General features: G+C 36.7%; 4 protein-coding genes across 4 annotated transcripts; 1 reads left to right on the forward strand and 3 right to left on the reverse strand.

Annotated features, from left to right (window-relative positions):
• LOC104790608 (protein GLUTAMINE DUMPER 6) lies at positions 7,117–7,738 on the forward strand. Its single transcript, XM_010516387.1, has one exon. It carries the CDS (start codon positions 7,146–7,148, stop codon positions 7,479–7,481), a length of 336 nt encoding a protein of 111 aa, XP_010514689.1. The 5' UTR covers positions 7,117–7,145; the 3' UTR covers positions 7,482–7,738.
• Positions 8,971–10,369, reverse strand: LOC104698778 (uncharacterized protein K02A2.6-like). The gene is made up of 4 exons (XM_010414172.1): positions 9,930–10,369; positions 9,502–9,729; positions 9,119–9,371; positions 8,971–8,994 (listed from the first exon to the last, which is right to left on the reverse strand). The coding sequence occupies exons 1-4, from the start codon at positions 10,367–10,369 to the stop codon at positions 8,971–8,973; spliced, it is 945 nt and encodes a 314-aa protein (XP_010412474.1).
• Positions 18,094–18,492, reverse strand: LOC104698779. The gene has a single exon (XM_010414173.1). The coding sequence runs from the start codon at positions 18,490–18,492 to the stop codon at positions 18,094–18,096; it is 399 nt and encodes a 132-aa protein (XP_010412475.1).
• Positions 23,707–25,800, reverse strand: LOC104790609 (proline dehydrogenase 1, mitochondrial; the record flags this gene model as incomplete). Its single annotated transcript, XM_010516388.1, is given in 4 exon segments — positions 23,707–24,013; positions 24,111–24,351; positions 24,437–25,088; positions 25,660–25,800. Coding segments are annotated over 4 exon segments (1,074 nt in total), but the record flags the coding sequence as incomplete, so codon positions are not given.

Below are 25,800 nucleotides of genomic sequence, written 5' to 3' on the forward strand. Positions count from 1 at the left end.
TTTGTTTTTGTTTTTGGGTTTTGTCTTTAAGACTGAAGATTTCTGTTATTTTGGTCAGTTTTGTTTCAAGGTCGTTTTGATATATGATTTGTTGTAGGGTGTTGTTGGGATGTTGTAGGCGTGAGGAGAGTCTCTTCTGGTTGTGTTTTGTTGTTCGAATCACCTTGTTAAGGTGAGTGCATGACCATGAGCTTATATGAGTGATTGGGTTGTATGACTTGTTTTGTGTGATGATGTGTAGGTGTGGGAAATGTGTTATTGGGTGTTCTGTTAATGGATGGTTTGTTATTTGTGGTTGTACTCTTGATTTTCTTGTGTGTATAGCTCGTAGATGGGAGGATCGCCTCAATTGGTATTTCTGGTAATACTCACACATCTCGTTGTGTTTGTGGTGCAAGTAATGCATGTGTAGCATGGAATCATGACGATGAGTAGAAAAATGATCTGGGGTCTCGGTTGTATTATTGGTTATGTTATTTTGTTGTTGGAATCTTGGTTAGGATCCTAGTTTGATTTATATGTTTCCGTTGTGCAGGTTGATGTTTGTTTTATATTAATTTGAGTTGGTTTAGTCGGTTTATGGTTTGGTTTGTAATTAAATATTATGGGGTATTTAGTTATATTTTTTTATATGTTTTTAACAAAAAATGGGACAGGTTGTTTCAACAAAGTCAATAGGTACCTCTACAGCTCACACTCTAGCTGGCAGGTCCTCCAACAGTCCATGTGGTACTCTTACAGATTTCTCTGCCAAAATTAACTGTATGTTTAAACTTCTCAAATCCCACCCGTTTGGCTACAGTTGGTGGCATGAGGCTAACGGATGCTCCCATATTGCAAAGGCATTTACCAAACGACAGAGGTCCTACTGAACACGGCAAGGTAAACGATCCATGATCACCATTGGGAACGACTTTTCTCTGAATGATGGCACTACACTCGTTGCTAAGTAAGACCATCCCTTGGACTTGCTTGATCCTCTCCATCACTGCATATTTTAGGAATTCCTGGTATAGAGGTATAAGGGCAAATGTGTCCATTAGAAGCATCTGAAGCTCAAGCTCCTTCATCTGTTTGTCGAACAAAGACTTGTATTTCTCTAGAAGTTCTTTGCGAAACCTCCTAAGAAATGGTTGTGGTGGCTTGTAAGGTGGGGGAATAAGCGTCTTTCCTTCTGATTTTCGCCACATGACTTATGAGGATGACTTGGTTCTATCCGAGTATCAACCTGATCGGGTACACGAGTAGGTTGATCGGATGCCAAATCGGATGGGGCGGCTGGTTGGCTTGGTGGATGCGTGGTAATTATTTCCTGACCAAAATGCTCACCATTTAATTCATCATTGTCCTCGGTGATGTAATGTGGTGCTTCTAGGGAAGGTAAAATGTGTCCACTACGTAAGGCAATAGCATGGACAGATTAGCGTGTATCGGAGGTGGAAGCAGTCATGTCCTCAAGATGCTTGATTTGGGAGTTCATAGCATCAAACTTAAGGTGAAGACCCTTGTTGTTGGTGTCCATGCGAATTCATATCAGAGAATCTCTTGGTTGTGTCAACTGATTGACTGGTTTGAGTAAGCAAAATTTGTTTCAGCATCCTATGTAGGTTTGCTTTCGAAGCTGGAGGTTGAGTAGGTGTCTGTTTGTAGCGACCTGGGAACTGCGGTCTTGGAGGGTAGTCTTGGTTATAGGGGACAAAAGACTTTTGTGTATCGGTGACATATTGATTGTAGCCCATGTTGTATCCACCGTGATTGTTGATGTAGTTTACATCTTCAATTTGGACATTCTCCCCATCTTGAGGCTAAAACTGGTCTTCTTCAAACACAAAGCTGATGTTGTGCTGCTGGCTGAGGAGTATCTTTTCCAACTTGTCATTTAGGGATTTCATGTCCCTTTTGTGCTTATCCTCACCGTCTCCCAAAGATCTGATGGTCCATCAAAATCCTCATTGTAGTGACCATCAGATTGAACCAAGTTCTCAACAAGCGCCCAACCATCATCTACATCCTTGTTGAGCAAGTTCCCATTGCTAGTTGTGTCCAACAACATTCTGATCTTCGGGACTACGCCTCTAGAGGGTGCTCAATAAGGATGCATTGCTGAATCCATGATGCGGGCACCGGTTGGTGTATCATTTGAAATGTTCCCATGCTTCGCTGAACGTTTCAATATTCTTTTGAACAAAGCTAGAGATGTCATTCATTAACCTCGCATTTCTCAAGTTGGAGAAGAATTTGGTAAGAAAGCTTTCTTACAGGCCTCCTATGTGGTGATGGAATTCTTAGGCAAAGCTTTTTCCATAGGTGTGCCTTGTCCCCAAGAGAGAATAGAAATAGTCGAAGCTTGAAGCCATCTTCACTGACTGTATTGATTAGTTAGGGTACAGAGTATATTAAACTCATCTAGATAATCCAATGGATCTTTCATTAGCAATCCATGAAAATGAGGGTGCTACGGTAATCCTTTATTATTTGTGTTTGTTGATATGATTGCTTAGTTATATGTATACACAGGAGCACAAACTACATTTTAATTGGTAATTATTTAAATGAGGTGCCACTCAATGTTTCCATCAAAATGTCCATGCTCTAGTGAGAAACAGTTTCATTGTATTGATAATACTCACAGGTTATATAAAAACGGCTACTTGTCAGTGAAGCCAAAGTTCAGTGAGAAAGGAGAAACAGAGGTAGAACTAATAATAAAATATAATCAGCACATTTACATTTCAAGTTTTCATGATTGCATCATATGTGATGATGCAAAGATGAGTTTTGTTAGTGTTTGCATACACTCTCCCACTAACTAATCCTACTTGCAATCAGACCCAAGTGGACTATATTTAATTTAATTTGCCCAAATAGTACAAAAGTAAACTATATTTCTGTATCACCTTTAATTGGTGGTAGACAATGTGAATCATTACTTTATATTTAATTGTTTGTAAAATAAATCTTTCTTCTATCATGCAATTTTTTTTTCTTTTTTTGGCTAAGTTCTATTATATTTAGTAGATTGATTTGCTCATACTCGACAACTTTAAGCTGACGGAAACTGACTAACTCCGGTGATTTACTCTTCTTGTCAATTTGGTAAATGATTTTTTTTTTGTCGTCTATCAATTTGGTAAATGATTTAGAGATGAAAAGTTCACTTTAATATGTCATAGTTACGTATTGTCGCCTTGGTCTTTTATATGTATATCTTTCAACATTGTTTTTTTGTTAATATGTAAAACTACATCGTCACTATTATGGGCAGTTTTGAATCATACCGACTTAACAATTTTGAACAGTCTAGCCATTTTACCATCACACATATTTGATATGATTAAACAATTTCATAACATTTTAAAAGACTCATAAATACTCTCTTTGTTTTACAAAAAAAAAAAATCAATAAAAGAATTTCACACAACTTAAAAAAAAAGAGGAACCAGCAGAAATAACCAAAAAAAAAAAATTTGTAATTAAATGATTAACCATTCTAACCATTATCTTACAATATACTATGTATTTTTTTGTAATATTGACCATTTTACCCACTATATACACATTTTCTCACATGGACTCTCTCTTCCTCTATATCTGTATATACACACACATATATTCTACTGTCCTCTATTTTTCTTCGTTATCCTTCTTTTTTTTTATAACTCAGCAACACCTTCCACACAGCACAGCGCGTACATACCACATTTGTCTTTTTTGGTAATATCACCGTGGGTCATGGCTATTTACCTAATTTCTTACATTAGTTAGCTATATTCTTTGTCTGGTTTTTTTTTTGGTTACTCGGCAAATTCGCCCTAAAAACATATAAGTTTCTTTTGTTATTTTTTTATAAAACTATCCAACTTCAAAATATTTAATTAACCCAAACTACAATTCAATAATAAACCAACAATAACCAATATACACAAATAATCATCAACAATAATAGATAACAACATAATCGACCAATACAAAACCAACAATATGCACAACGGAAATGTCAACATAATTAGTACCCTAGCAAATTCATATCCAAGGTTCCAACAGCACAAACACTAAGACCAACTTCACAAAACCGAGACCCTAGATCATCCTGCTCCTCATCGTCATGATTACATGTCGCATATCACCTATACCACAAACAACATTTGAGATGCGTAAGTATTATCACAAAATACTTAGTAAAACAATCCTCCCATCTACTAGACTATACACACAAGAAATTAAGATCATACACATGAAAACAACACCAAATAGCCACACCAGCCAGTCAGGAACAAAACTTCGTCCATACATAACTGTTGTCGGTCGACACCAACATCTGGTACCGGATGACACATTCCTAGTGTCGGTAGACACTAACATCTGGTGTCGAGCGACACCTATGGTGTCAGTCGACACCACCAACAGATTGCACCAGTTCTACAACGGGATTTCCTTTCGCGACTTCGCGACAACAGATAGTATCGATCGACACCCTAACTTTGCAACACCTCCTCCATCATTCAACCCTAAAACTTCACCATATAATCTCCCACGACGACATGTCCAAGAACACCCACACAAGACCACACAAACACCACAAAATCACACAAAACAACAAGGAATCAATCATATAATCACCAAATCAAATCACACAAACCTTAATTGCTCACACTCACTTTGGATTTGGAAAGAATAGAATGAAAAAAAACAATAGGAACAACACCACAACAACCTACTCACACCCAAAAAGCTACTGATCTTCTTCTCCTTTCCTTGACAACACCAAAACAAACCCTTGTGCTCTTCTTAAGTCTCCTTAACCTTCTCTTTTATCCTGTAGATCAAGCTTCCAAGCCAACTCTCTCTCTTTTCTTCTAGAAGCGACAAAAGATAAAACCCCACCAAAGAGAGGCTGTCGTGCCTTTTTAAACGATGCTTAGGGGTTTCAGCCCAAACCAAACATTAAACAAAAAATTACAAAACAAACCGAACAACCAGAACCAAACTAGATATAAATTCACACCAGACACAAGATAAAATGATTATTAAATAAATTTAATATAGGTATAGTTAGAAATCTTTTTGTAATTTTTTTGAAATTCTAGCTCCGCTTATGCATATCAACACAAATTCTAATTCTTATTTTGTTCTTCAATTTTGTGATTGTGTGTGTTTATATGAACGCTCTTGAATTGTGAAAGAGTTGAAAATAATTATCTAAATAATAGTACTTTAGAAGATAAGTAAAATATATATAATTCATAAGTCTAAAATTGTTTATAACCCATATGCTTTAACATCCCTATATAGTACTAGGAAAATACATTTTGTATCTAAATGTGTAATTACATCAAATTATGATTACATGTATAGGTTTCAAAGAACAAATTGATAATAGCTATTAAGGATAACACTGTCAAATACTAATATTTGAAAAGGAAATACATTATATTAGTTTCTAAAAAATGAATTCAAAATGAACATATAAGATTTGATATATATAACTTACCACGTTAATTTGTTATTAATCATTATCCTTCACTTTTGGTCTTTATATGATTCTCTTTTTAAAAAAAATATTGTGTCTGATAAACTTAATAGAAATGTGTTGATCTTATTTTTCTTATTTTATATCAGAAAACAACTAAACACATTTATATCTTTCATTTATACTTCACCTCTGATATTTATATAATTTAATAAATACAAACATATTTAATTTATAAATTTAAATCATTATACTTCACATTAGATCTTTATCTGATTTATAAGATTTAATAAGATATAAAAGTGTTATTTCACTTTAATAACATCATTTAACTTTGAAATACAAATTTACAATATTCAATCTTAGAAAGAAAAAAAACACTTTGTGTAAATAACCATAACTATAAATAATATCACAATACATAAATTATTATATTATATCAAAAAAATATTTTAACCATGGTATAGCCAAAATCGTTATGTAATATTATATGTAAAAGTATAACTAAACCTAAAATATATCATCGTATATTATACTTGTAACATATTGATCGCCATCTTTTTTAATGAATCTTACGTTTTCTCTTATTCTGTGAGCCTATCTTTACACTCGGTTGGTTATGTTTGAAAGGCTTTGAAGATTTGTTTACAGTTTCTACACATGATTTTTTTTCATGTTATATCCTATCTCGCACGGTTTCTGATAATCACTTTTGAAAAATCACTTATTTTTAAACCACTACAGCTCACACATGCTTAATTATGAGAGTTCTCTCACCCTGTTTGACCTTATAACTGCAGGTGATCAATCAAATTTCTTAAAACTGGAGTGTCATGCTTATGAGACGGATTGTGTAGAGTTAGTGGCGATGGGGCAGTCTTCAGATGAATGGCCCGCTTTCTCCAATTTGCTAGATAATTTCACCCACTTCAGATCATCTCTTTCCGGCTTCACTCTTACCAGAGTTCGGCGAGCGTCAAATGTAAGGGCAGACTGTCTTGCTTGTTCTTCGAGATCTTTAGTCTCAGAATTATCTTTTGTAACCTCTTATCCTTCAGTTTGGGCAACCAATATAGGAATCATTTTCTAATTTAATGTTTGGTTGAAAAAAAAAAATTGGAGTGTTATAATAATATAGTACATATTAGTATCTTTACTTTAAATATAATTAATGGTACATATAATGATTATACTTACTCAAATTTTGATAATTTGTAGCTTAATAAATAAAAAGATTTTCGTACACTCAAAACATTCATTTTTGTATAAGTAAAAACATACTTATACAAATAAAACACTTTTTTGACGTCCTTATACATTTAATTTAACACAAAAACAAAATAATATTTGCATGTATATATACCATGTACGTTACAGTGTCCATGTGTCGAATAAAAAAGTAAGAAGAAATTAAAGTAAATGTCGTCATGACATGAACAGTTAAAAAAGAAATAGTTAACAAAAGAAAAGGAATATCTGAACGCACAAGGAATCTTCCTACTTAACTTTCAACTATAAATAAAGAGAAAAAGCTCTTAATAAGTAATAAATTAAATTTTAAAATTTAAAGTAATTTCATAAGCTTTCACTATAAATTCTCTTCAATACCTAAACTACAACTTTCATAGTTGCACTTACAACACAAAGAAAAAAGAGACTTATAAAAAAAAAAAAAATGAGGACGACACCAAAAGTAGAAATCTGGAAGTCACCAGTACCATATCTCTTTGGTGGTTTGTTTTTTCTTGTTTTGCTTATAGCTTTGGCATTACTCTCATTGGTCTGCACACACCAAAAGGCTCCTTCTTCTTCGTCTAGCAATAACAATCATATCGACGAAGATGATGACGTCGGTGACAAGGAAGCTAAGACTATTACAGAAGAGTACTTACCTAAGATTGTCGTTATTTTGGCCGGAGACGATATTCCTACTTGCTTGGCCGTTCCAGTAGTGATTCCTCCACCGTCTTCCATTTGTCGTTGTAACTGTGACAATGTTACTGTTGTCTGAGCCTAACCACTGACATCTTCTTCTTTGTTTGCCAACAAAAAGAATAAGAGATTTCAACTTTGAGTAATCATCGGCAATTTTGTAACAGTCGACAATTTTTGTGGGGATGTTAATTAGTTTAGATTTCAAGTTTTGTTTTATTGTTTTAATGCTTTCCTGCATGCTCTAGTGCTTTTGTATGTTGAGTTTATTTTTGGAATTATATCTATCAAATAGATTGACAAAAAAAAAATTATATCTATCAAATATATTCTCTTTATAAATTATATTTCTCTTTTAATTAAATGATAAAAGATGAGAGTATTTCATTATGTATCTATATCAACATTTTTGAAGTACATTTTATGTTATAACCTTTTATTTGTAAAATTTGCATAATTAATCCTTTACCATATGAATAAATATTAAAACTTGGATGGAATATTTGTAATAAACTCATGAGCTTAATCAACAATATCAATCACAATATCTTACCTTCTTTAACGATAATTCTTTTTATGAAAATACAAAATCACAATTCAATAACATGACTTTTTTATTGCCAATACACTAAAATATATATAACAAATGCATTATCTATACTAAAAAAAAAAAAAAAACTAAATCAGTTATAATATAAAATCATAAAAATTTTATATATAAATAAACGAAAAAATTGTCATGTATAGTGTACGTGTTAAATCCTAATATAATACATATATGATTCTTCAAAACTCGTTTTAAGATCTTTGCTTAAATGCTTACAAAGTAGATAAGAATAATTTGGGTTCGGAAACTACACATCATTTTTCTTATTCTTATAATTAATTCGCTGTCAATCATCTACGATGTTCTTTTTTTTGTTTGTTTTTGAAGACATCGTACAGTGATTCTACCAAACGTCTTCAATAACACTATCAAGGAATAAAAGCACCGATTAAAAAAAAATATTAACAAAGTGGGGTTTTCTAATTCAAAATTTATAAGAAACTATAAAATGATGCATTTGATAACTTTCACATTGATTGGCGGCTATTGGTGGACGCCGCGGCCTGAAAACGCAAAGAATTGGACGGTCCAAAGTGGAATTTCTTACTTTTGCACTGTGCGGCTCTTAAGTGGTCGCCATTCTCTTTTCTTGAGATCACTTTATTTATGATAAACCTTGTAAGGGCTTCTTAAGTATAATTAATATTAAATTAAATCTAAGTATTTCTATTAACTTTGAATTATTGTTTTGTCTTTGATAAGTATTAGAGTGCCTAAAGAACAGAACCATAAGAAATTCCTTTTTTATTAATCAGATATCGGAATACAAACTTGAGAAAACTTACGGATTCTCTCTTTTCCCCTTACAAGATGATCCAGAATCTATATTTCCTCTCTCCTCTCACCCCCTTCTTATTTTATACTACTCTTGTCTTATTAACCCTAGTAGTCGTTGTGACCACATACGGTGATCATGCCAGCTAGCCTAGTGTCTTATTACTTTACTAGGGTTACTTTATTCCTAACCATGGTGAACAGTCTTAACCTGATCCATCCAGTCAACAAGTCAACAGGACACCTCAATACTTCTAGGTCCTTCCTCACTTGTTGGATCCTTCTTGGGCCTTGAGCCTCCTTCGATATTGGAACAGGATTGGCAGGTGCCTTGCCTCATACGTATCATTACCCTCCCCTTCAAGTGCAACCTTGTTCTCAAGGTTGAACTTTGGAAACTGTCCTTTGATGGTGGAGACCCATTCCCAGGAACTTTCATAGTCTAGCAATCCCTTCCACCTGATAAGTACTTCAGATTTTCCGGTAACAGGATTTTTGCGGGTGCCTACTACTGCTTCTGGTTCCGCATGGAGAAACCCTTTGTCAGTTAACTGAGCCAAAATTGGGGTTGCTGCTGGAATTTCCCCTCTGTGACACATGAAAAGTAGGGTGTATCTTCGCCTCAGCTGGTAGCTTCAGCCGATAAGCTACCCTACCGATCCTTGCTTCTACGGGATAGGGTCTATAGTAGCAAGCTGCCAGCTTCTCATTGACTCGCCTGGCCAATGATCGACGCTGGTATGGTCTCATTTTCAAATATACCTGCTCCCCTATCTCAAACTCCACCTCCTTTCTGTGTCCATCAGCTCTTTTTTTCATTTGTTGTTGAGCCTTGTGAAGTTGAGCCTTGATCACTACTCTCGCCGCATCCCTTTCCAGCATTTGTTTCTCCAAATCCGCATTTGCTGTTGATCCATTCTCGTACTTGATCACTGGGGGAGGTTCCCTGTCGTACACCCCATGGAAGGGTGTCGTCCCTATGGCTGAATGGAACGATGAGTTATAGCAGTATTCCGCCCAAGCCAGATAATAAATCCAAGTGCGAGGCTGATCTCCCGCAAAGCATCGTAGGTAAGTCTCCAAGCTTCGATTCGTTACCTCTGTTTGATCGTCAGACTGAGGGTGATACGTTATACTAAAGCATACCTTGGTCCAGCTAGCTTAAACAACACCTTCCAAAACTGGCTGGTGAAAACCTTATCCCTGTCGGAGACAATGGATTGAGGAAACCCGTGTATCTTGATGATCTCTTGTACAAAGAGATTAGCCACGTCCGCAGCTGTGAAGGGTTGCTTTAACCTTAAGAAATGCGTATACTTGGACAACCTGTCTACCACCACTAATATCGCGTTGTTCCCTCCTGATTTGGGAAGTCCCTCGACAAAGTCCATGGACAAGTCTTCCCATATCTTCTCTGGTATAGGCAAAGGTTGTAGGTGTCCTCCTGGGGCCAGAGTTGAGTATTTGTACCTCTGACAGACTTGGCAAGCAGCTACATATTGTCGGATATCCTGCATAATCCCCGACCAATATAATATATCGCCTATCCTTTTCTGCGTCTTGAGTACCCCTCCATGTCCACCCATTTTTCCATCATGAAACTCCCTTAGGATACTCCAATGACTGCCGACGCCTTTGGAATAACCAGTCTGCCTTGCCTCAGTAACCGACCATTTACTATTGAGAAATTCGGATGAGAGTCAGCCTTTGAAGCGAGGTCACATATAATGTCTTGTAGCTCGTCGTCCTTATCCACTTTGGAACAGATTTCCTCCGACTGTATAGCCGCAGGAATCGATAGGGCAAACAAGGTTGGTACCACTTCTTTGCTTGATAGGGCGTCAGATGCTTTATTATCCAGTCCTGGTTTTTATTGGATATCAAAATCAAACCCAAGTAACTTGGAAAGCCATCGTTGGTACTCCATGTTGATCTCCCTCTGTTCCAACAAGAATTTCAGACTCTTCTGATCCGTTCGCACTAGAAACTTCCTTCCTAGTTAGTAATGCCTCCATTTTTGGATAGCAAAGACAATTGCCATCAGTTCCCTCTCATAAACCGACTTGAGGCGTTGTCTATTTGTCAAGGAGTGGCTGTAGTATGCCAGTGGCCTTCCCTTCTGCATCAACACTGCTCCCAGACCTTTTCCCGATGCATCTGACTCTATCACAAATATTTCATTAAAGTCGGGACCGATACCATGGCTGTCTTTAGCTTGCTGAAGGCTTCTCTAGCTTTGTCGGTCCACTCGAACTTATCCTTCCTTAGCATCTCAGTTAAGGGTCAGGCAATGTCTCTGTAGCCCAAAAAAAACTGGCGGTAATAGCTTGTTAGCCCCAGAAAACCTCTCAACGCCTTGATGTTACTTGGTTCTTCCCATTTCGTCATTGCTCTAATCTTGATTGGGTCAGCCGCTACACCTTCAGCTTAGATCACATGCCCAAGATACTCAATCTGTTGGCTTCCAAACTGGCATTTCTTGCGGTTGGCAAACAGTTGATGCTGATGAAGAGTTCGCAACACTGTCTTCAGATGCTACTGGTGCTCGGTTATGGACTTACTGTAAATCAGTATGTCATCGAAGAAATGGCCTGAAAACATCATTAATGAGAGATTGAAATGTGGTCGGGGCGTTTGTAAGCCCAAAGGGCATGACCAAAAACTCGTAATGACCATCGTGGGAACGAAACGCTGTCTTGTGCACGTCCTCCGCCTTTACCAAAATTTGATGGTACCCTGACCTTAAGTCCAACTTGGAAAAGATGAGAGCACCGTGTAACTCATCGAGCAACTGGTCAATCATCAGAATAGGGTAGCTATCTGGTATTGTTTGCTTTGTTGAGAGCCCTATAATCCACGCAAAATCTCCAGCTCTTGTCTTTCTTCCTCACCAGTAGAACCGGACTGGAGAATGGACTTTCACTCTCTCTGATGATCCCTGCAGTGAGCATATTGGAGATTTGTTTCTCGATCTCCTCCTTTTGGGCATGCGGATACCGGAATGGTCTCACATTTACTGGGTCTGTATCGGACTTTAATGGAATGCTCTTTGCCTCTTGAGGGTGGATGACCTTGGGGTTCTTTGAACACCTCGCTAAACTCCTCCAGTAACTGTCTAAACTCCTTCGGACAGGATACCTCCTTTTCCTTCTTTCTTAAACATTCTCCATAAAGTTTTGAGAGAAATAGCCATGTTTGAAAGACTGAGATCTCCTAGCAGAGTAACGGGTTCCCCTTGATTCCAGAACGACATTACTTGTTCCTTCCAGTTGACGTATGTATCTCCCAGTGTTACCAATCACTGCATTCCTAAGATCACATCAACCCCTCCTAGCTCCAGTGGCAAGAAACTCGTAACGAGGTGGTAGCCAGGAAGGTCCAACCTTACGTTCTGACAAACGCCTATCCTGTGAACTACAATCCCTGCTCCCATACGAACCCCATACTCCTGAGTTCCCCGCAATGCTATCCCCAGTTGGCGAACCACGCGACCCGAAACAAAGTTGTGGGTAGCTCCACTGTCGATCAAGATTATTACTTCCTCTGTCTGAATGGACCCCCTTAACATCATGGTTCGTGGTGAGGAGATCCCAGCTGCCGTACCTAGAGAGAGAACCGTGCACTCCGCCGCTTCGCCTGTGAAAGCATCGAATGTTTCCTCTTCCACATCGTAGAAATACTCCGCATCTCCCACTTCTTCACTTACCACCATTACTTGCAACTCCTTCATCCTACACCGGTGGCCGGCGTAGAACCGCTCATCGCACCGGAAACAAAGCCCCTTTTCTCTTCTCTCATTCGCCTTTGAATCCGTCACCCGCCGGTAAGGAAATCGCTTCGCTTCACTCGTCTTGATTTGGCTAGGTTTCGGGTTTCCAGCTTGGCGAGACGATGACGTTTGTTTTTCTAGGGTATTGTTGCCCTTATGCAAAGACGAAACTACCCCTTCATTGAACTGTTGACCCCCACTCTAGAGTTGACTACCACGCGTGATTACCCTCTCGCCACCAGACCTTATCAACGTTCCGCCGTTGTTCCCTGAGGAAATTTCCGATGACGACTCTCCAGACCAATCCTCCACCTTCCTGGAAAGGCTCATCATTTTTTTAAAATTCCTAGGCTCAAACATCTTCACTCCTGCCCTGATTTTCGGTTTAAGGCCAATCATAAAAGCCCACTCCAAAACTTTCTCTGAAACCTCCGGGGCATTTGTCGCCAAAGCGATGAAATCTTTACAGTAGCGCCCTGTTGTGTCGTCTTGTCGCAACAGTAACAACCTTTCTCCTGTTGTCAGGTCGTGGGACACCGCGAAATCGTCCAACACCCTTTCCTTCATCTGCTCCCAACCTGAGAATGGGTTTCGATCGCGTTCCCACCGGTACCAGGTTAGTGCCTCGCCGTCGAAACACATACGCACCGCCTTGAGTTTGTCTTCCTCTGAGAACTCCTTTTCTGGTGCGTCACTCTTTGTCTCCTTCAGAACAGGTAACAGTGTTTGATTGGGTGTGAAGAGGCGATGTGCAACATCGGTTGTATGGACATTGTCATCGGAAGGTGGTGTGTCCTCCTCGACTACCCATGAGCGCTGTTCTTCTCCAAACAGACATTTCTGAATGATCTCCAAGGCGTTCAACTTACCCATTTGTTTCTCAATGACGTCTAGCTTCTCCATTTGTTTCCTCATCTCCTTGACCTCGGTTTCCAGGTCTGAGATCTTGCTGACATCTTGTTGGAGGTGCTCTACCGCCTTTTCTAACTCTTCCATTTTCTTTTTCATGACTTGTTTGCCTTTCCAAGATTAAACAACTCTTATACCAATTTGATAAGTATTAGGGTGCCAAACTTGTAAAGAACAGAACGATAAGAAATTATTCTTTTATTAATGAGATATCAGAATACAAATTTGAGAGAACTTACGGATTCTCTCCCTCCCCCTTACAAGATGATCCAGAATCTAGATATCCTCTCTCTTCTCACCCCTTTCTTACTTTATACTACTATTGTCTTATTAGCCCTAGTAGCCATTGTGACCAGATACGGTGATCATGCCAGCTAGCCTAGTGTCTTATTACTTAACTAAGGTTATTTTACTCCTAACCATGGTGAACAGTCTTAACCTGATCCATCTAGTTAACAGGACACCTCACTACTTCTAGGTCCTTCCTCACTTGTTGGATCCTTCTTAGGCCTTGAGCCTCCTTTGATATTGGAACAGGATTGGCTGGTGCCTTGCCTCATACGTATCAGCCTCTCCATTGATGATCTCTAAATATGGGGTCTTATAAATTAAAAATTAATTTACATAGAAAATGTTTTTTTTTGTATGTGTATGATTTTTGTTGATAATTCAAGTGTTGCATGCATTTGTTTCTTCTTTTACAGAATTTCCAGAGGACTTTGAATTCAAAATTTATGTGATTTGATTATTGTTGACATTGCATGATATTCCTCTGTTTACTCTAGAGGTTCACCGTCACCAACTCTAACCTCATACACATAGAGGTTAGTTTCTCCTCTCTACTTCTCTTTGTGTTTGCTCGCTCTCATCAGATTTGTGTAAGTGAATAACAAGAAGCTTAGAGAGATAAACTATAATCTTCTACATTTTATAAATCGGATCCACAGATGGTTTCTTACATAATCTCACACACACACTTATACTAGTTACTTCTACTTACTATACACACTTGCACCATGCTTCTACTTAGACCTAGACCTTAGTTTTAGACATCATTACCTTAAGACAATACCAAGCTTACAAGCAAGGTTTACCACCAACTATTACACAACATCAACTCTTAACTAGTACACTTGACAACTCTACTTAGCTAGACTTCCAAACTTACAACACAACATAATTCCATAGTTGGGCCTATCTCAACTGCCCATTGTCTCTTTATTACAAAACAACGTACATGATAATTGGGTTTTCACCCAGGGTATCAATTCCCTATGCAGTTGTAGTACAAACGGTTATCAATCCAAATGGTTGTTTATTGCTAGCAGGAAGGATATGATCAGGACAATACAAGTCATGCCAAACAGATAAGATTTTTGTTCTAACAGTCCTAAAATAAATAAAAGAAAGGAATATAAACAAAGAAACCACACAACCTAAGCACTCGATGCAAGCAGTCGAGTACAGGATCGAGTGGGGTGATCGAGTAAGCAAATGAGATATGAACAGCTCGAGGTATTACTCGATGCAGGTTATCGTGTACCTGATCGGGTAAGTGGTCGAGTAAGTAAAGAAAATGTAAACAAATAAAATACGAAAGCTCCTAAGGATGGGGTAATCGAATCCTAAGTATTCTAGACCAGTACAGATGCCTTACATGCCTCAAGAAATTATTTCCTAGACAATGAATCTCTAAAACCTTGTCACCACACTCTCGCACTAGCAACAATCAACCTTGATCACTTACCACACTCTCGCACTAGCAATATGAACAAGCAGGCATTAAGAACGATTCATTATTGTCAGTAAACTCAAACTCATCTAATCCCTTACTCAGAGTCAAGTAAACCTCTAGCATTGGCTAATTCACGCATCTCATCTACACCTCTCGGTCGCTGAAACGCCCTAGATCTAATCTCAACCTCTCGGTCTGTTGACAGCATTAAGAACACCAACCTAGAAGGAAATCTATCAATCATTTACAATCAAACTAAGGCATCCTAACCGATCAAGAACACAAAATCATCTATCCCATCCCTAGAAACTTTACTACACTACTCGGACATGATAACAAGGAACAAAATAACGAAAATGAATGAAACTTGCATTGTATTAAAAGATAGAGTAGAGTAGAAAGAGTACAAGATAGAAATCTAAGAAAACTATAAAAACTATGAAATAAAAATGCAAAACGAGAAGGAAAATGTTTGAGTCGCTTAGGTCTCTCACAGAAGCTCTCGCTCTCTGGTTTGAGAGTCTGCGGCGTGCTCCCTTGCGAGCTAGGAGAGGAGGGGGTTTATATATGGAAACCCTTTTGACCTAGCTTCCCAGACCTGCCTGATGGTCTACTCGATGGGGTACAAGAGGGTGAAGTCGGGTTACTCCTCGGGTGGATCTTCGAGTTGTTCTTCATGCTCTCGGATCTTCCTCGATCGTGTTGGGGTTCGGACTTGTTCTTGCAGCTCGATGGCTCCTTCGGGTACATGCTCGGATTGTCCTTGTTTTTCCTCATTTTTGGCTCTTTAGCACCTGTTTTCATCCAAAATATGCAAATGCAGAAATGCAACACCCTAAGTGGTCTAAAAGTGAATTCCTACAGTTAATGACCTAAAAATGCTAAGTTAGAGGTATGAACAATGCAAAATATGGACAAAAAAGGATGCTAAAAACATATAAATTAGAGAGTTATCAGAACCCCAAACTTATATCTTGCTAGTCCTCTAGCAAGGAAGTAAGAGGGTGCGATTTTTAAGTGGGGACTCGTAACCTTAAGATGCTAAGCGAAGGATTCAAGCTATAGTCCTTAAAGATAGTTTAATGGTGCTAAGATCAATCAACATACTTACAAATATTTTTCTATCCTTATTACCATGCATCGATCTAGTTCAACCTCCAACTAAAGATAAAGAACATCTCTTTCACATTCAATTAAGTGTTTGGCGAATTCTTGCAGATGGAAGGTGAATCAAGCTCAATCAGTTTAAGGGTAAGACTTTTTAGTAAGGTGTTTCAAACAAATTCTTTGGGTGGTTTTCTCTCAAAAGAAGGAATGCTAGATAGTTGTGAAAACTATCTAAGACTGAGAACAATTTGGGCATACAAAACTTAACTCTTGATGATCTACCCTTGTCTCATTCACCTCTTTTTTTTATTATTAAACCCCCTAGAATTAAACTACCCACATCCTTGATTTTAACTCTTTTTTTTTTATATATTCCCTAAGGTTTAGACTTTTAGACTTAAAACTTCTAGCTCTCTCTTTTTTTTTCTCTTTTCTTTTTTTGCTAAACTCCTAATATGAATATATATTTTTTTTTTCTTTCTTTCTAGGAGACTATAGCAAGAGCTTTTCTCTTTTTTTTTTAGAGACTTAGAGCTAATTGACTCTAACCTTAGGGACTTTTTCTTCCTTTTTTTTTTTTATTTCACAACCCAACCCCAAATAAACATTCTAACCACTTATCTTTCAAAACCGAATCTATTAGCTAGTTCAAATTCTAACTTAGCTAAATCAAGAGGCAGTTCTTTGTCGTTCTCAATACTCTCAAGGTTTCACAACCTATAGCACAATGAAAGAGGTCTCACTCAACAATTCACAACAAGGTTTGAAAGAAAAGTTTGGGTTCATGGGTAGGACAAATGAATCGGGTTAAACGAAAAGATTGGTAAAAATAGAGTGCTAACCCGAGTTTAGAGTTACCATGAGCAAGTATTCAAGTTCCATAACCAAGACATTTAAAGTTCAAACTAAATCCAATAATATAGAGATGTTCTAATGTTCAAGCAAGTGGAGGAAGCATTCAAAAGACACAAGGTTCTAAGCAAAGATTTTTCATTTTTTTCCAAAGATTGATATAGCAACAATGAACTGTGAGTAAGGGCTATAGCTTCAATCCTAAGGTTTGATTTTAAACAAGGTAGTTTTAATCATTGTCCCCTAAGATGCAAATGCAACAATCATATATGAAACAAACTAGACTCGATCATAATATGTAAATGCAACTACATGAACATTCTTTTTTTTTTTTTAATTTTTTCAAAATTTTTTTTTGTTTTTTAATGCAAATAGATGCATACTCAAATGAATAAAACTAGCATGCAAAGATTATAAATAAGAAAATTAAGAAAATAAAACACAATGTTAAATACATTCTAGGATCCTCCCCCAAACTTAAATTACACAGTCTCTGTGTAAATAAAAGTTGGAAAAAGAATCCAAGAACCACACAAAATGAAATAAACTAAATGCAATGTTATTTACAAGGATCGGATGAAAGTGGTACCTCATGGGTTGGTGAAGAATGAGGTTGCAGCAGCCTCCATACTCGCCAACGTGTAGCCTGGGTCATCTCCGGCTTCAGCAGGTGCCAGTGTTTGCTCGTCAAAGAGCTCAGAAATGCGCACGGATGACTTACCCGGACCAGCATCCCAGGGGTTGATCGAGGGTGGGATCACGTAGCTCATCGAGTAGGGTATCGAGTAGTACGACGGAAAACACAAAATGAAAAAAATATAAATCATATTTACAGATCTACCTTTGGGATTTCCTCCCAAGTGAGCTTGTTTATAGTCCCTAAGCTTGAATTTCAATTCGTCTTAGACTGGCACGGGATCGTCGAGGCGCAGAGATGATTACACCTCTGTGCTCTCATTTGCCATGTATTTCTTTACTCTTTGCCCATTCACAGTGAATTCATTCTTACTTTTACCTAGCAGAGTGACTGCTCCATAGGGAAGAACTTCCTTAATTTCGAAAGGTCCTAACCATCTAGACTTGAGCTTCCCAGGGAATATCCGAAGCTTCGAGTTGAACAAAAGGACTTTGTCTCCAGCTTTTAAATCCTTGTGTCGAATCTTCTTGTCGTGAAAAGCCTTGGTTATTTCCTTGTAGATCCTCGAATTATCATAAGCCTCTAGCCGTATCTCCTCGAGTTCATGGAGATTCATTACTCTCTTTTCTTGGGCAGTCCTTATGTCCAAATTCAGCAGCTTGGTCGCCCACATCTTTCCTCGTTGACTCCTTCTTGACATGATCGCCTTCTTCCTTTTTGCTCTTCTTCTTACTTGTTCTGTTCTTCTTCTTCTTGGTCTCACTGAAGCTTATTTTTTGTACAAGATTTAATCAAATGTTCAATTCTATTCAAGTTGCAGAGGACTTTACAAGACTTTGAACATAAGAACAAGCAAAAAGCAAAGCTTTTGTGTTTTTTTTTTTTTGGGAAAAAGCAACAAAGCTTTTGCGTATTTCATACAAACTGATTCATAATGTGCATACACAGTTGTAGTTACAAGATGGTACTGCAAGAACAAAATGTGCATACACAGTTGCAGTACCATCTCCCTTGTCTCATTGAATCATCAACAAAATCTTGCTTGAATTGTCTTAAGGTCAGACTAAAGCTCACTATTGCAACCTGAATCATTAGAAAAATCCAAAATCACTTCATCATTGCATATATACGAAACCAAAGGTAAAACCAACACCAAACATACAAGTATAAGTGTATAACCTAAAACAGAGAATTCATATTCCATAATATTGAGTCATTACTTTGCCCGACTTTTGTCTTGATCCGCAGAAGTTGGTACTAAGACATTAATCTGAATATGTTCTTGGTATTTAAATTTGGAAGTCAATAAACATGAATTGGAGTAATAAATTGGAAGCAGAAAAGTAAGTATTCATGCTTTGATTGGTGACTAACCTTCCCATAATCGTATAGTGCTCTAAAATGCAGATTCGGATCAAATCCTAATCCAAACCATTTTAACCAATGATCAAACTTGTTCATTACTTCCAACAGTTTCAGTTGCATCAGATCACAAAGACGGACACGATAACATTATCATAGACAGACATGAATCCAGCTTTTTAAAAGAGCATTGTTAGTTATTATTACACCACATCCAAGATTAGAAACTCAGAGATCACAGGAAAGAATTATTTGAAGACACCCTTATTAATTGTCCGATTGAGGTGGTCTCCATTGGTAAGAACATCTTACCAATATTTAAAAGTTAAATTTTGCAAATTCAAAAGTTTAGAAACTCAAGAGGGGTTTTTAAATTTTACCTTCTCCAATGGTAGACCCTCATTGAGGTTCTTAGAAATCAAATTTTTGAAAAATGTAAAATGTATATAGCAAAATGTATGTACACAACTATTCTTCCAGAGGTGTTGGCCAAAGAATAAGGATTCAGGTGTTGTTACCTTCAAGTGTGTTGTGGCGTTTGCCATTTCTTCTTCCATTTTGCCATTTTTTTCCTTGGAAGTGATATGCCGTACTTGAACAAACTGAAATGCAGAAAGAAATTACGAAAATAAGATAAGCCATGAGGTTAAAAATTGATTTTGCAAAGTAGGACGAGACATAGATTGTTCTGTTGATGGCTGTATAAGATTATGCAACACCTATATAACCCGAAACTGGTCCAACATATCTAGTTTGTCTAAAACATGAGTGTAAATAACAGATTGAGTAATACTAAACTTGCACAGTTGGTAGTGATGATACCGAAACACTCGTTTATATCATTTAGCTTATAGAATATGACAAATGCAAGAGCTACTTAACATTCAATGAAAAAAAAAAAAAAAGAGTCACCCCTTTCCCTATTTCAGATAACCTGTAATGAGAACCAGGACAATTTTTCGTTCCCATGATCAAACGAGGGCCCAAAATTCAAGAACCATACACAAATAAATTTAAATGTTCAGATTAAAAATTACAGCCTCCTGCAGAGAACGAAGAACACTCGGAGAACCTTCCTATAGAGGCAAATATGTCTTCTAATCAGACAAATCTAGAGAGAGAGAACTGTAGAAGTATAACTTTTTCAATATTTGTAAAATTTAAATTTACAAAATAACAAATCTATGATATCAATCATACAAATATGGAGCTGACTCTTTTAAAATCTTTAACCAATCAAATTAAAAGAATTAAGTACAAAAATAATTACAATGTCTTACCAATACCAACACTAAAGTACATAATTGTTTAAATACATACGAAGCCTATGGCTATGGGTTTTGTTTGAAGGTGACAGCAAAGATGAAAAACAGGGAAACCAAAAAAGGCAAAATTTTACTAGATACTAAAATCAGATAAGGTTGAATCGAGAGAGTCATCCTATGTATAGTAGACCCATTCCTAAGCGTCACACGTATTGCCATGAAGATGAAAATGAACAATACAAAGATGAAGTCAATAGAGACGATGAGGAGCCACAAGGAGATTACAGTCGGGGAATGAGAGGTTTCAGAAGAGGTAGAAACCAAATAAACATGTAGTTTTTTGGTACGGTTTTGTTAGACTAAAGCAATGGGAAAGTTGGGTTTGATCCAATAGCAAGAAGCGTTTGGACCTGCTTAGAAAGCTTAAATGTTCACCGGTGAGACTGTTGCTGTGAAAATTCTAGCCATTGATTCTTAACAGGGCTAAAAAGAGTTTCAGACAGAGGTAAGATCTCTCTACACAATGTAACTGATGATTCTGTATGCTAGATAGAATTAGGCACACACATGATTTCCAAAATCTCTATACTCAATCCATAAGTTGTCATCTACTACAAAATATGCACTTCCTTACATTAATCTATATCTCTTATTGTATGCTTCACTTAATTGCTCAACTCATTCACTCGCCTATTTTTTTTCAGGCTATGTTATTGGGAAAGTTGCATTACCGTAATTTAGTGAACCTGAACAGCGCATGCTTATATATGTTTACATGAGTAAAGAAAGCTCTCACTTATACAGTAAGCAACTACCTATATGGCTATATCTACATACTATAATAATTGGGGAAATTGGAAAAAGGACATTTTTAACAAAAAATGTCCACCTAGACTTTAGTTTGATATGTTTGGTTATATAGGTTTTCTAATAATGAAAACTCAGCTTTACCCTCAATTTTAAAAAACTAAATTAACAAAAATATACATATATTTAAAAAAGTTAATATATTTACATATATATATTAACAAAATAGGTAACCTAAACTTCTAATTGATTAAGAGACTTCTATGAACCATCAAAACCCTCTTTTCTTTCTTCTCTTTCACCTTTTACCAAATCGTTAAAAAAAAATCTTCGGTAACATCGATGGCGGCGGTGGCATTCAACATATTTAGATCATATTTAGATCATATTTAAGGTCTGTTTAAACCAGTGTCTCCAGTTTCTCATGAAGCTGGATGTGTTTTGTAGGGAATGGAAGAGCCATTTCACAACATTGAAAATGTCATCAAAGCTGCAAACATAATGGTAGATGAGCATTGACTTCATTTCAGTTCCCGTAAGGTCACAATCTCAACCAGCGGCCTTGTTCCTCAGCTGAAGCATTTTTTCCGTGAGTCAAACTGTGCTTTGGCTGTCAGTCTGAATGCAACAACTGATGAGGTTTTGTTTCATGCTACTCTTAAAACAGTCAAACATTTCATGAGGGATAATCCTTATTGAACCGGAGTTCATGCTCAAGTATGTTATGATGGAGAACAATATTCATGTAGCTTTACTGTCAGAATTCTATTCATGAATCAAGGAGAGAATGTATCAACCAGAGAGTACACAAGATACATAAATTGAATCGTTGATGGAAATGTCAATACATGAATACCTTCGCCATAAGTGTTAAATGGTAGACGTCGGCGACACTCATCACGGCGGCGTAGATTTAATGTAAATTATCATTGGTGTGGATTATATTAATTTAAACCGAACTTGAACCAGAATCTTTAAACCGAGTCTATAAAGCCTATGCAACTTCAAGACTCCAAAGGCAAAGGATTACGTGATTAATCTCATTCTCAAAACTTACTTTTACATGAGAACAGAGAAGGAAGCAGAGCAAAGAAGAGGAAGAAGAAGATGATGATGATGATGGAAGAAGAAGTTATAGACCGTAACCATAATATGACCGTCGATGACATTATCCTCCGTATCACTTCTCCACCTTACGACTACTCTCTCCTTCCCCATCCGCCTTATTTTAAATTAGAAATTAGAGAAAAATCTTCTAGAGAAAATAACCTTGGGTGATTAGAGTGTATACACTTTTTAATTTAATTTGTTTAAAATACGATCTGGGATAAATATTAAGTTTCCTTGATTAATGACTCACTTCCTATATTTAGTTGTCTCTAAAAGTTTCAGTGTATGCATTCTCTTTTCCGTAGTAGATATCTACAAATTTTTCTCAGAGATAGAGTAAAAGGAATAAAACATATTCTAACGTTTTCAGAACATAGAGTAAATCGTAGAAGGATTGTACTAAAAGATTTAGAACATAGAGTAAACCGTAGAATACACACTCTGAATTTTGTAGAATTCAGAATTTCGGGCTACTAAACTATTTAGAACAAAAACTATTTCTGAATTTAGTATAACATGTACAAAATGTTAGAACAAATCATTTTTAATTTTCAGAACAGCGGAAAACGTTTTCTAAATGTTTTATATCAAATTTTATCCATAAAAAAAACAACTTATACATTTTATTTATTTTTATAAAAAAATATATTACCTCTATTATTGTATATCTACTTATTTTTCTATATTTCACTTGTTCTAACTTGTTAAATTTAGGTATATTAATTTGTATGGGTATTTTAGGTAAAAATGACAATTTTAAAAAAAAAGTGTATATGGACAATTTTTTTTAGTGATCCTTTATTTCCAATTTTCCCATAATAATTTGTTAGGCAATAAATAAATTGATTATCGAACAGAAAGAACACTGATAAGTGATAACTGAATCAGCCGAACCAAAGTTTTTCTCCGTTAGTTTCGTAAGTTTTTCGTGTTGGAGAAACCGAAAATATCTATCCGAAAAACCCAAGAAACTGAAAAAAAAAAAAAAAAAATTCCCAAAACTACTCGTTTATATGCAACTTAGGGTAATTTAATGTTCGCCAATTTAAGCAAAGGTAATAAAATATTGATAATGATATGTAGATAAGAAAATATATTTAAATTTTGAAGTACTGAAACAAAAATCTAAAAATAAATCCTCAAATATTCAAAACATTCATATTTTGTGTGTGTTTACACTTTTTTTAATACACAAAAAATGAAATCCATTATTTATTAAAGTAAGACATAATAATGTATCTCAAGATTTCTAATTTTGGGAATATATTCGGAAGTAAAAATATTATAAAATAAACTTTTATTAAGAAAAAATTGTCCCAGCAACACAACCCGAAACTATCACGGCAAAAGAAAATATAACGAGAGTTAAGTAAAATAAAAAAAAGGTACTTTCATTATTATTGATCAGGGAGGATGAATATACATTGGTGAATAAAATATCGATACAAAGATGTAGTCCATTGTGATAAAGCCACATGGAATGTTCTTTCCTACCTCCATTTCTTATATTATAATTTTTTTAAATGTTTTTCCAATTTCTTAATCTACATAGAAGAAATTTATTCATCTACATTTCCGAATTCCATTTTAATCGATCCATACATAATCCATACATAATAACATTAAAACACTTCTCTTTATGCAATTCCGGCGATTAACCTCCTCTTGAGTTCCATCCTGCAATAACCAATACCAATATTGGTTAAAATAAATCCAAAATAACCAGACTATATATAAATGTTTAAAGAAGGTAAACAGGAGGGTTAAAATATACCTCATGAGTTGGCGGTCATGCGCTCCGGTTGCCATCATTCCCCGGTTCTCATAAGCACGTCGGAGAAGATACGGTATAGCGGTTTCAACTGGTCCAAACGGCATGTACTTGCTCACATTGAACCCAGCTCTCTTTAGACCGAAGGACAATGCATCTGACATTCCGTATAGCTGTGCAAACTCTATCTTGCCGTTCTGTTTATCGATACCGAGGTCACTCGCTTTCCTTGACGCAAGTCTCCCTGAAATTAATAACATTTCTATAATTAGTAATCCGTTTTGACTCTTAAGCGATGGATTTAATGATCAAAATGGAAAAGGCTTTACCCGAATCAGCGTTATGTGTTGCAAGAACGACCCCGAAACCTGATCCGTTCGAGGCTTTCTCCATCAGGAAGGTCATACAGTCGTTGTAACAAGAGTGCGTGTCCTGGATTGTGTCGTGGACGGGTGACTTGCAACCCAAGGAATCTGCCAAACTAGCTTCGCTAGACATGTAAGCGCCTCTTACCAACTTGAACCCCATAGGAACATTCTCTTTCTCGGCATTTTGTACAGCCAAATGCAATCTTTCGCCGGCGTCTCTCAAGTACGCCTGAATCGTGTTGTAAACAATCGGTCGGTCTTTGTCCGCGTTGAACAGGATCGCCGATGAGTAAGCCATGTAATCGATCGCGGGTTGGAGGATTGTGTCTTCCGCATCGATCAGCAAAGGTACATTGGACTCTTGGCATTTCCTACAGATTTCTTGGATCCTTGTGTGGGCTGCTTCCAGCTCCAATTCTTCTTCCGCGGTTAAGGGTTCCGGTTCTGAGTTTGTGTGGTAGAGAGGACTCGAATCGGAGAAAACCGGAAACGATTTGAGCTTCCAGGAGAGTTTGAAACCTGGACTCTTGTATTCCCATCGAAGCAGATCGCTCACTCGTTTCAGAAGACTAATTGGACAAATCGCGGTTATCTTCACGACCACTGAGCTAAACTGTTAGGACATAAAGAAACAAATAACCGGTTATTAAAAACCCATAGATAAACCGGAATAAACCGGGATTTCACAACAATAAACCGGAGAGAATATTCCTAAAGTGTTTTTCTTCAGAAAGTTCTAGTCCACCTTTAAGGGTCAGCTAATATCTCCAACTAGGAGGACCTCGTGCGTATAAATCTAATCCGATAATGACGCATTGATAAAATTCAAACGTCGAATTTAAAAGGTAAATATATTGCAAATCTATCTATCCATGTACTTGTTCCTTGTTAAAAACGCGTAAGAGTAATTTAACAAATTTATTAATTGTTCATATGAAAAAATAGATAGATATAAAATGTACATATCTATGCAAGTGTACTTTGTCAGAGTACGGAGATTTGGCTGTCGAACACAAAACAAGTTGCCCATATTTGATTACCATCAACAAATTATTTCATTTTAAGAAAATGTTTAATAATATAATTAAATCTAAGATTATTTTTTCTTTTTGACTGTTATAAAATGTAAAAAAGAAAAAAAAAAAAAACAGAGGAAAGAAGAGAAACAGAGAGGAATGGCTTACGTGGGATGTAGGTAAAGATTTGGCAGCTTCAATGGTTCGGATGAATTGTTGCATGTTATCATCACAAGATGCAGCGTCATCGGCGTGTTCGACGCCATAGACGAGCATCCCTTTAAGACCAGTAGCCTCATAAACGCTTCT

The sequence above is a fragment of the Camelina sativa genome, chromosome 6 (genome assembly GCF_000633955.1).
Source record: "Camelina sativa cultivar DH55 chromosome 6, Cs, whole genome shotgun sequence".
Taxonomy (NCBI): Eukaryota; Viridiplantae; Streptophyta; class Magnoliopsida; order Brassicales; family Brassicaceae; genus Camelina; species Camelina sativa.

What these genes read in the sequence shown, in the direction of transcription:
- LOC104698778 (XM_010414172.1), bottom strand. Translation starts at nt 10,369, where the DNA reads ATGGGTGGACATGGAGGGGTACTCAAGACGCAGAAAAGGATAGGCGAT. An exon ending in TTTAAGCTAGCTGGACCAAG is followed by an intron (nt 9,730 to 9,929) that starts GTATGCTTTAGT and finishes GGTGTACGACAG; the next exon opens with GGAACCTCCCCCAGTGATCA. An exon ending in AGGGTAATGATACGTATGAG is followed by an intron (nt 8,995 to 9,118) that starts GCAAGGCACCTG and finishes TGGATGGATCAG; the next exon opens with GTTAAGACTGTTCACCATGG.
- LOC104790608 (XM_010516387.1), top strand. Translation starts at nt 7,146, where the DNA reads ATGAGGACGACACCAAAAGTAGAAATCTGGAAGTCACCAGTACCATAT.
- LOC104698779 (XM_010414173.1), bottom strand. Translation starts at nt 18,492, where the DNA reads ATGTCAAGAAGGAGTCAACGAGGAAAGATGTGGGCGACCAAGCTGCTG.